This window comes from Erpetoichthys calabaricus, chromosome 9, assembly GCF_900747795.2.
Source record: "Erpetoichthys calabaricus chromosome 9, fErpCal1.3, whole genome shotgun sequence".
Taxonomy (NCBI): domain Eukaryota; kingdom Metazoa; phylum Chordata; class Cladistia; order Polypteriformes; family Polypteridae; genus Erpetoichthys; species Erpetoichthys calabaricus.
This window is the reverse complement of record NC_041402.2, coordinates 68,422,733-68,435,109: the sequence shown is the minus strand read 5'-3', so window position 1 is coordinate 68,435,109 and position 12,377 is coordinate 68,422,733. Positions and strand designations below refer to the sequence as shown.

Below are 12,377 nucleotides of genomic sequence, written 5' to 3'. Positions count from 1 at the left end.
AACAACAGATCAAGTGTTGGGGAGCTTCCCCATATACTGGTTGGAGGATCCAAAGCTCTATATCAGGGTCAAAGTAATGACAATTAAACATTTGACAGAACAGAATGGTTTATTGGGGCTTTTATGGATACGTGGCAGGAAATACAACTGAAAGGGAGGAAATAAAATCAAAAGGTGGATGTGATGTTGATTGAAGGAGCCGGAAATGACATCACAATGTGGGACGGAAATTAAGTCATCACGATGAGACCGGAAGTGAGGTAATTCAGGGGAGCCAGAATTGAAGTCCTCTGTAGTGAGCGGAATGGACATGCATATGTGGGCATTGCGTCAGGTAGGACCATTTTAGTCTTCTGACTTTCTGTTGAGGAAGGGAAAAAAGGCATTAACACTAGAATTACCAAAGCCTACGAAAAAACTCATAGTTCCGTCCCACCTTAAATCCCTTCGCACCTCTCCGCCAGCGTCTTTTGTCCTGTAAATGTGTCGACAAGCAGCCTGCTATCACATCCCCCCACCACTGCACAGTTTTCTCAGCTCAAATCTGTTTACCTGCGTGTCAGTTGCTTAGAGTTGTATAAAGTGAGAAGTCAAGCAAAATGACACCTTTTATAAATACTATATTGTTATTTGGAACACATGCATTCATGTGTGTTCTGTGTCTTCAACAATCTATATAAACACATCGTTAAAACAGAAACTTTTTTCATATTTTAGTAATAATTGACAAAATGTAGACATGAAGTGTATATAATGTGTGAAGCCTGAAGTCCAAATATCAAACACTTTCACAAAAGATGCAAATATAACAGAACAAGTGCGCTTCTATTAAAGAATATAACTACAGAAAAAGAACCCGCGTTAGGGTGCGACATTCACATCCCTTTGATATGACCGCTTTGGTGGTGCAACGGTATCAACTGTTGACTGGTAATCAAAACTTCATGGGTTCGACCCCGGATGAGTCCGTTTTGAGAAGTGAGCTGCTCTTATTCTTACTATTTTAGAATAAAAACATAAATTTAATTTGAGTCTGTAACAGCCATTGTAAATTTATGATATTTGTAAAGGTTAGCTTTGTTTTTTTTATTTCAGTTTTATTCTCTCAGTCGCGTTCACTTGAATAATGGAGACACTGTAAAGAAAAAAAAGCTGCTCAGTGAGATTATTGTGAGATCATTGAGAGTATTGTGAAATTTCACTGGTATTGGTGTTGAATACAGAAATTCTGGTATTGTGACATAGCTACTGTAAATTGGATAGCTGCACAGTTTTGGTATGAATAGCCCTTTCTACCTCATCGACAAGATACCAAGTGAGGTTGAGATCTGGCATTCTTGCAGGCCACTGAAACAATGCCAAGGAGCCGCTGAGACCTGTCTCCATCCAGGGGGAAGATGTGGAAGTGGTGCAGAGTTACAAGTTACAATTACCTAGGGGTCCATATAAACAACAAACTGGACTGGTCTGACATAATTGTGGCGCTGTATAAGAATGGCTAGGGCAGATTCCATAGTAGCCAGTGTGGTGTTCTATGCTGTGGTCTCTTGGAGAAGCAACTTGAACTCAAAAGAAGCACAATGCCTGAATAAACCTATCAGGAAATCTAGCGTCATCACAGGATGAACCCTGGACATACTGGAATCTGTTGTAGAAAAAATTATGGTGGCAAAATTGAATGCTATCATGAAAAATCTCCTCACTCCCCTCCAGGATGTGTTCTGTTGGAGCACTTTTAGCCACGGGCTAATTCCACCATGGCTTGCTAAGAAGCTCTTCTGGGGGAGGATTTCTGCCCAATGCCATTCAGCATTTCAGTGCTTCCTCCCAGGGCACTTGTTAAGTTTATTTTAAAATTTCTGAACTTTATTTATTTATTTTATATCAATTGCTTGATTAGCTGTATTATTTGTTCTGTGTCCTTGTTTTTATGTTTCTGCTGCTGTATGCATGTGAATTTCCCCTTGGGATTAATAAAGATTAATCTAATCTAAAATCAGATGTGATTTATATGGTTGCGGCTTGTCTGCTTTCTTGTGCGATTCTCACCATTCTCCTTTAACCCCTCTGATTCTGAAGCCCTTTTAGTAATTTTTGCCGCTGGTAGTTTTTTGCTTTTTGTACCATTCATCGTAAACCTTTGAGGTGGTTGTGTGTTTAAAGCCAATGACAACAGTCATTTGGGAGATGATAGAACTTGCACTCCTAGCACCAACTATTATGCCACTAAGGTCACTACTTTTTTTTGCCTATTCCAGTGCTCATTTGCACACTAACTGATGGTAGAAATGCTGCCCTATTTCTATCACACATTGCTATTGTGTACCTTAGTGCATGTTGGAATGTAGAATTTTAGTGAAGTTGGGGGTGTACCTAATAAAGCAACACTTCAGTTCATTTTCAATAGACTATTTGGACTGCAATATTTTTGGATTTATTTATGTAGCTTTTGTATTGCTTGAATTTTTTTTTTAGTTGTTAGCACTCACTTTAGATGTGTGCAGTGAAAAAAAATCACTTTTCACTTTCCATTCCAAAATAAAATTCAACATTAAAAAATTAAATTTTTAGGCAACATTTTTTTTTTTCTTTTATAAATTGTGCACCTTAATACTTGATTTTTTGGCCTAAATCTTGCTCTGATATTCCAAAATCTTTGAGCGACATCTTTGACATTTTCTTTACTTTCCACCACAAATTAAGTATGCATTTAAAATGTCACCAGTTGTCAGTTTCTTCACTTTTGAGTCTCAGATGAAAATATGATTTTCCTTTTATTACTTGATTTTACATTTTGAATTGCATCATATTTCACATTGTATCCTTATGATAGATAATATAGAAAAGCATTTAATATGGTGAAGTAGTGTAATTGATTGCTGTTTGAAAATGCATTCTTTTTTTTTCACTGTGACAAGTCTCCCATACTCATTGTCTGTTTTTCCATTATGTACATCCTCAAACAAATGCAGGAAAGGTTAGTTAATTAATTAATTAAGATAATAATAATTGAGTTATAAACTCGAAAAACTACAGAAAATATATTCTTAAGGGTGCTAATATTATATACACTAAATACAGATACTGCCACAAGGATCAAGAGACAGTCTAACATATCAGGTTGTAAACTGCTGACGCACAGACTACATGAACAAGCACAATCAGATGGTTAAAATTATACATTAATAACTATCACAATAAATAATAAATAATACAAACTTGCAGTCAAATGCAAACTATATTATATGTACACTCCCATAACTGTACTAGAACATCCCATACATAAACTAGTCTGAAACAAAACTATACTGACAAACAAAACTATCTACCAAAGCGGACCAGACATAACAATGTAGACAAACAAAATAAAACTACATATTTATTGACATTGTTCTACCTAATACACACAATTTACAAAATACAGGACATGCAAATAAAATGGAGAAGTACACAGAACTGACCAAAGAAATATGCTGCTTATTGAGAAAGGACAAGGTGATCTAGTGCCCATTGTTGTATCCACCACTGGTGTCATACCACATTCACTACACAAAAGCCTGCAGACATTACATACAGTGCATCCGGAAAGTATTCACAGCACATCACTTTTTCCACATTTTGTTATGTTACAGCCTTATTACAAAATTGATTAAATTCATTTTTTTCTTCAGAATTCTACACACAACACGCCATAATGACAACGTGAAAAAAGTTTACTTGAGGTTTTTGCAAATTTATTAAAAATAAAAAAACTGAGAAATCACATGTACATAAGTATTCACAGCCTTTGCCATGAAGCTCAAAATTGAGCTCAGGTGTATCCTGTTTCCCCTGATCATCCTTGAGATGTTTCTGCAGCTTAATTGGAGTCCACCTGTGGTAAATTCAGTTGATTGAACATGATTTGGAAAGGCACACACCTGTCTATATAAGGTCCCACAGTTGACAGTTCATGTCAGAGCACAGACCAAGAATGAAGTCAAAGGAGTTGTCGAGGCATAAATCTGGGGAAGGTTACAGAAAAATTTCTGCTGCTTTGAAGGTCCCAATGAGCACAGTGGCTTCCATCATCCGTAAGTGGAAGAAGTTCGAAACCACCAGGACTCTTCCTAGAGCTGGCCAGCCATCTAAACTGAGCGATTGGGGGAGAAGGGCCTTAGTCAGGGAGGTGACCAAGAACCCGATGGTCACTCTATCAGAGCTCCAGAAATCCTCTGTGGAGAGAGGAGAACCTTCCAGAAGGACAACCATCTCTGCAGCAATCCACCAATCAGGCCTGTTTGGTAGAGTGGCCAGACGGAAGCCACTCCTTAGTAAAAGGCATATGGCAGCCCGCCTGGAGTTTGCCAAAAGGCACCTGAAGGACTCTCAGACCATGAGAAAGAAAATTCTCTGGTCTGATGAGACAAAGATTGAACTGTTTGGTGTGAATGCCAGGCGTCACGTTTGGAGGAAACCAGGCGCCGCTCATCACCAGGCCAATACCATCCCTACAGTGAAGCATGGTGGTGGCAGCATCATGCTGTGGGGATGTTTTTCAGCGGCAGGGACTGGGAGACTAGTCAGGATAAAGGGAAAGATGACTACAGCAATGTACAGAGACATCCTGGATGAAAACCTGCTCCAGAGCACTCTTGACCTCAGACTGGGGCGACGGTTCATCTTTCAGCAGGACAACGACCCTAAGCACACAGCCAAGATATCAAAGGAGTGGCTTCAGGACAACTCTGTGAATGTCCTTGAGTGGCCCAGCCAGAGCCCAGACTTGAAACCGATTGAACATCTCTGGAGAGATCTTAAAATGGCTGTGCACCGATGCTTCCCATCCAACCTGATGGAGCTTGAGAGGTGCTGCAAAGAGGAATGGGCGAAACTGGCCAAGGATAGGTGTGCCAAGCTTGTGGCATCATATTCAAAAAGACTTGAGGCTGTAATTGCTGCCAAAGGTGCATCGACAAAGTATTGAGCAAAGGCTGTGAATACTTATGTACGTGTGATTTCTCTTTTTTTTTTATTTTTAATAAATTTGCAAAAACCTCAAGTAAACTTTTTTCACGTTGTCATTATGGGGTGTTGTGTGTAGAATTCTGAGGAAAAGAATGAATTTAATCCATTTTGGAATAAGGCTGTAACATAACAAAATGTGGAAAAAGTGATGCGCTGTGAATACTTTCTGGATGCACTGTATAAACCAATATGCATATGTAAAACTACAGAAAACAGACATTTTAAATACATGTCACATATTGAGGAAGCTCCTCTTCACATACAGTCCCCATAAAGCATATACACATCCCATAAAACTGCCCTCTTTCTTGGCCAAGGGAACTATATAGGCAGTAGCAATGGTAATATCCCAGAATAAATTTTGAATAATAATAATGACTATTTTATTTATAAACATATACATAAAATTACAGCTCATTCATTAAAATGAATATAGCAATAAAAATAATAATAATAATAATAATAATTGATTTAATTTAATTGATTTAATAATTAAATCAAGCATTACATAAAATAAAATATATTTTAAAAAATTAGTGTCAAGTCTAAGAAGAAAGAAAGTCATAATATGGCTTGTACAGTTTCTGTTATGTTTTTGATTTTGTGGGGTTAGTAATGATCAGCTGCTTGAGCTTTAGTTAGACACTTAACTGGAGAGTTATACCAACTGCTGTGCCATCTTTCATCATTATTATTTCAAGATTTGTATTTGTTTAAACAACTTTCTAGTGTACTGCTTTAATGGAAAGCAATGGGATATTCACATAGTGAGCTGATTTTATTTCCCCAGAACTGAACCTGATGACTATCCACTCACCAGTCTTCAATGTACACTAATATGCATTAAATTATATTTGTTTTGTTTTCAGGAGAGCTGTGCCCTATTCTGCTGCCTGTACCGATCTTGGTGCCACAACCCTGTAGCTACTGTCTCTCTTTGTTTCCTGACCCAGAATTACAAGCATGCTTATGATTTGATTCAGAAATTGTATCCTTTATCTAAGAATCACCTTATAAACTGTTTTGTGAGAATGCACAAGGTTTCATAAGCAATAAAGATAGTTTCATAATGTAGTGGTACAGTACCTGTCAAGAAACACAATTTCTCAAACTGTAACCTAAGAAGTCTAACACATCATGGATGCTTGTTATTGTTTTATATTTATATAAAATATAAATTTTATATTATTTTATTTTTATTTTACACTTTGCATTTTATATTTAACTTTTGGTAGAAAAACTGATGAAGAAACACTTTTTTAAATCTGTATTAAAAAAAACTTAAGTACATTGTTCTTTAATATATTTTTGAGTGCTTTGTATTGTATTGTTTTTTTTTTTCATAAATTGTTCAGAGAACAGTTTTACTTCTACAGAACAGAAAAAATGCCTGTAGAAGATACCGAGCATAACGAATTTCTGCACAGATGCAATTATTTTTTAGATAGATTTATCTTGGTTTATGAACAGCTTCCCAACCAGAATATCTGTAGTGCAATTACTGTTGAGTCTTACTGTTCCTTCAATTTAGTCTTTATCCAACATAATACTGATTTGACATTCTGTGATTCCTACTTTAAGGAACTTTCCTTAACATCGAGGATCAGTGGAGATCTAGAGGTGACAGTGGACTTTCTCATAGAAGTAGACAAACTAGTGCAACTTATTGAGTGCCCCATTTTCACATGTAAGTTTATAAATTTCTTTTTAAAAATAATTATCAAAAAGTACAAACATATGTAAGCAGTTTTAGTTGTTTTAAATGCCATACACACACTGAAGAAGAAAGATATATGGAGAAAGTATAACTTTTATGGAATTAAGGGAAGCCCAGCAATGACACATCCTCATCAGTTTGTCTCTCTAGAAATTGATTGGAGGCGGAGGTGGGGGGGTTAGAGTTTTCAGTGAATAGCTGGGGAAAAAATTCATACGTAGAAGTAGTCAATGATCTCCAAATGATTTTTGGTAACAGACAGTGATTTATAATGGCAGTGATAAACACAAATGCAGCCCATCTGTCCGTTTTAGGATCAAATACTTGGATGGATTTAGCTTTAGATGTATAGTAGTGTGATCAATCTCAAACTCTGCTTTTTGAATTAGAGTGTTTAACTCCGATTGCATAGTGCTGATTTGTAGTTAGGTTCAGTGTCACAATGCATGACCACTTGCATGAGAAATCATAAATTAAAAATAGCATTTTTGATGCCAGTTACATATATAAGGGGTCTTTAATTGAATCAAAATTGATAGTAAGAAAATCTTTAAGCTGAGAGACAACTTTAGCACATAATTTTGGATGTTAAAGCAAGGAGTTGTTGAAGTGCCATCATATAGCACTGACTAGAAACTGTGGAAGATGTATGTGCAATCTGAAAGGAAAGTAATTTCTAAAGTTGATTTTGAAGAGGTAAAAATAAAGCCTATCCTTGAGTATGAGTGGTGGTGAGCTGAAAAGAACAACCTGTCAGATGGATTAAGCAGATGTAAGGGATTGATCAAATAAGTTTAAGGTGGATGCTGATTTGCATAGTAAGAATGAGAAAAATGTCTGTCAAAGAGAGAGTGGTCATCTACAGTGCATCCGAAAAGTATTCACAGCGCATCACTTTTTCCACATTTTGTTATGTTACAGCCTTATTCTAAAATGGATTACATTCATTTTTTTCTTCAGAATTCTACACACAACACCCCATAATGACAACGTGAAAAAAGTTTACTTGAGGTTTTTGCAAATTTATTAAAAATAAAAAAACTGAGAAATCACATGTACATAAGTGTTCTCAGCCTTTGCTCAATATTTTGTCGATGCACCTTTGGCAGCAATTACCGCCTCAAGTCTTTTTGAATATGATGCCACAAGCTTGGCACACCTATCCTTGGCCAGTTTCGCCCATTCCTCTTTGCAGCACCTGTCAAGCTCTATCAGGTTGGATGGGAAGCATCGGTGCACAGCCATTTTAAGATCTCTCCAGAGATGTTCAATCGGTTTCAAGTCTGGGCTCTGGCTGGGCCACTCAAGGACATTCACAGAGTTGTCCTGAAGTCACTCCTTTGATACCTTGGCTGTGTGCTTAGGGTCGTTGTCCTGGTGAATGATGAACCGTCGCCCCAGTCTGAGGTCAAGAGCGCTCTGGAGCAGGTTTTCATCCAGGATGTCTCTGTACATTGCTGCAGTCATCTTTCCCTTTATCCTGACTAGTCTTCCAGTCCCTGTCGCTGAAAAACATCCCCACAGCTTGATGCTGCCACCACCATGCTTCACTGTAGGGATGGTATTGGCCAGGTGATGAGCAGTGCCTGGTTTCCTCCAAACATGATGCCTGGCATTAACACCAAAGAGTTCAATCTTTGTCTCATCAGACCAGAGAATTTTCTTTCTCCTTCAGGTGCCTTTTGGCAAACTCCAGGCGGGCTGCCATGTGCCTTTTACTAAGGAGTGGCTTCCGTCTGGCCACTCTACCATACAGGCCTGATTGGTGGATTGCTGCAGAGATGGTTGTCCTTCTGGAAGGTTCTCCTCTCTCCACAGAGGACCTCTGGAGCTCTGACAGAGTGACCAACGGGTTCTTGGTCACCTCCCTGACTAAGGCCCTTCTCCCCGGATCGCTCAGTTTAGATGGCCAGCCAGCTCTAGGAAGAGTCCTGGTGGTTTCAAACTTCTTCCACTTACAGATGATGGAGGCCACTGTGCTCATTGGGACCTTCAAAGCAGCAGAAATTTTTTCTGTAACCTTCCCCAGATTTGTGCCTTGAGACAGTCCTATCTCGGAGGTCTACAGACAATTCCTTTCACTTCATGCTTGGTCTGTGCTCTGACATGAACTGTCAACTGTGGGACCTTATATAGACAGGTGTGTGCCTTTCCAAATCATGTCCAATCAACTGAATTTACCACAGGTGGACTCCAATTAAGCTGCAGAAACATCTCAAGGATGATCAGGGGGAACAGGATGCACCTGAGCTCAATTTTGAGCTTCATGGCAAAGGCTGTGAATACTTACGTACATGTGCTTTCTCAATTTTTTTATTTTTAATAAATTTGCAAAAATCTCAAGTAAACTTTTTACATGTTGTCATTATGGGGTGTTGTGTGTAGAATTCTGAGGAAAAAAAATAATTTAATCCATTTTGGAATAAGGCTGCAATATAACAGAATGTGGAAAAAGTGATGCACTGTATCTAGCAACTGTCAAACACATCATGTATGCTTATACATTAATGAGTATTAGTGGCTCAGAATGAGGGGTCTTGCTGTATATAGTATCATATGATGTTTTTTGAAAAGGTCTTAGGAGTTCTACTGGATGTATCACTGTCCACATCCTGACAGCATACAGGAGTAATAGGATGTTGTGTTACTCATGTTACTCATGTTTAGCATGCTGTGAGAATTACAAATCATGAGTGGTTATGCTTGAGTTGTACAACACATATGCAAACTATCATTTAGAATTTTGTGGGCAATTTTGATCTCAGTTTTACAAACAGATAACAGCCCTAAACAAAGTTCAGTGAAGAGCGATTGGATTGATAATGCTGAAAAGTAGATTGCAACAGTCTTGAAATGTGATGAAATGATTACAGAGACCTTTAGCATTTGACTGTGAAAAGTAGAAACAGACTGACAGATGAATATAATTAGTCACGATCCAGTATCCACTATGTGACGATGCGGGTTCAGGCTCTATGCGCCCATCTTGCCTCTGGGAGCCCTTGAATCCTACACCGTCGATAGTTATAACCGAGATGAGCTAAACAGTGAGGCAACAACATGGCAAGGGGATGATGTAAAGTGCAAAAGTGATTTTATTAACTCCAAACAACAAAAACAAAGTGCATCAGTGCAGATTTCAATAAATAAGTAGTCCATAAAAACAGAATGTGGAGATTTAAAACAAAACGAGTAATCCTTTAAAAGCCGAGGTTTAAACATCGCTGGAAGCAATCCTTTAAAACAATTAAAAATCCTGGTGCTTCTTTTCCATTCTCCCGTTAGGGCCCTGCAGCAGGCAAGACGCTCTCTCTGCAGTTGAACTCTCTCACTCACTTCGGTCGGGAGGCTTCCCGATCCTAGCTTTGGTCTTGCTCTCATCCCAGACCGGGACTTAGCTTCCCTCCCAACGGCCAGGACTCCCACGCTGGAGATTATAAAAGTAAGTCACCCGACTCCCGCTGTCTTCCACGGTGAGTCCTCTTCCTCACTAGTCACTCCCGCTCTTCTCCAAATTCTCAGCGGGAGCGACTACCATCAACTGCCCTAGGTGTTAACTACACACCTCGCTAGGGCCCACAGTCCAGCTGCAATCGAGTCTGCTCTTGCTCGCTCGCCTTCGCGCTTTCTCTCTCTCTCTCTCTCTCTCCCTCTCTCTCTCTCACACACCGGCTTTCTCTCTCCTCTCCTGCTGCTCACTCTCTAGCAACCTCCGTCTTTCTCTTTCCGCCCCTTCTTTCTTTTTTCCTCCCTTGTTCTTTTCCTTTCCCCTAACCATCTCGGGCTTCTCTATATAATGGACGTGGCAGCTGTGGCAATCAACAGTTCCCGGAAACAATTACGCTGCGGACCGTCTCTCACCTGTGCACTTAGGTGAGAAACGGCCACAGCATGAAACCACCCGGAAACCGCTTCAGCCACACTACCACGCACATCGCTATGCTGCCAGCGCAGTGATTATTCATTTTAAAACTGGCCTTTGCTGAGAGAGCTGTGGACCCGTAACACCACACACTAAGAAACACCCATCTTGTGTACTTTGTAGTTAGCATTTAAATGTATTGTGATCAAAAGTGTCATTTGATGATGATAATTTTTCAATGGAAGGCAAACTGATGTATTGTTTACTGCCATTGCCTCAAGGCAGCAGTGCCCCAATTTTGACTCCCTTCACAATTAATGTCTGTGTAGTTTTTGCTGGTTTTCTCCTTGGAATTTTTATCTGATATCTCAGCTTCCTCACTTGTTCCAAAAACATGCCATTTATGTTAATTGGTGGCTGTAAATGCATTCAGCATGAGCTTGTACAGACATGCTTTCCTTTTTTTTTTTTTTTGCCTTGTCTACGTCAAAATTCCATGCACTTCACGCTGTTAACAGCATTCTGCAAAAAAATATATATAAAATTTCTAAATCGCAATTTTGCTTGTTTCTTTCAGTAACGTTCATAATCATCTTTTCCAGAAAGTTTCATTTTCAGTTCAGAGTTTGTAGACTTATTGTTTCATTTATGCCGATTTATAATAGCAGCCACTTCAAATTTATTAATAGGTTGGTGAGTATTAAGTATTGCAGTGTATATGTATATACTCTTGATTATATACAGAATGTTAGTGTGTAATATATATTATGTATTATGTGTTTAATATGGAATAACTCCTTGAATGTAGAAGTATTTATATGCTTGCAGACTGAAGAGCCTGCTACTTGTGTATGTATGTGTTTGGGTATTTAGATATCTATGTATATACAATGTGTGTTTTATATATGGTTTGTGTGTGTGTGAATATTTACTTACACATATTTGCACACCATAGTAAGTACATGGTGTTTGCTTCTCATGTATGTGTTCTGCAGTTTTACATTAGCCCTTTTTGACCAGAAAGCAATGTCGGCATCAATTCAGGAACTAGGGCAGAACTGATTTGGTATGTCTGCAGGCCAGCGTAGACCTACATTTAGCCTAGGATATAGTGTTGTGGGGGAAGGAGTTAATTGTTCATGTTGCATATACAGGTCAAGGACTCAAACATATCACTTCAGAATGTATACATACATCTTCTAGGACGTTGCCTTTGCATTAGGGTCCACTTTCTTTTGCAGACACATTATACAGTAAATCAGATTTAAAGGAACAATTAGAAATTTCATAAACTTCAGTTAGCATTAATGCACAGAGATACAGTATTAGGCTGCAGTTTGTAGACTTGTGTCATCTCAACTTTGCCTGTGATTTCACTTTTCAGATTTTATTGTTTTTAAAATTTTCTTTATTAACAAATTTGTTACTTTTTTTTTTTTTTTTTACATATTCATTCATTTTGTACAGCTTTTGTGATGTGTGCAGGGTGTAAGGATTAGTACTTAAAAATAGAATTGTACTTAACCAAATTATTATACTTTATGCCCATTCTCCTGTGGAACGTTAATTAGCATTACTCCTTCACATCTCCAAGGGACCTTGGTTCTGTTACTTCTTATATGGATTTGGCACATTCATATGCTATGTTATACTCCGACAAATCAATTTTCTTTTAGATTAATTTGCAGTTTGAAATTGGTCCTGTAAATTCCAGCTTACTGTAGCCCTTGTAATGAATTATTTGGTTCTGAAAATGGGTTGATAGATTTTATTTTAATAACATTTCTAAGT

The 12,377-nt window shown here is 38.3% G+C and overlaps 1 protein-coding gene across 1 annotated transcript in view; it reads left to right on the top strand.

Annotated features, from left to right (window-relative positions):
* vac14 (vac14 homolog (S. cerevisiae)) overlaps positions 1-12,377 on the top strand; it is a 201,993-nt gene that overhangs the window by 163,489 nt on the left and 26,127 nt on the right. Inside the window, exons 16-17 of the mRNA XM_028809690.2 lie at positions 5,877-5,995; positions 6,615-6,694. Coding sequence (XP_028665523.2) covers positions 5,877-5,995; positions 6,615-6,694 — 199 coding nt within the window. The remainder of the gene's footprint in view (positions 1-5,876; positions 5,996-6,614; positions 6,695-12,377) is intronic.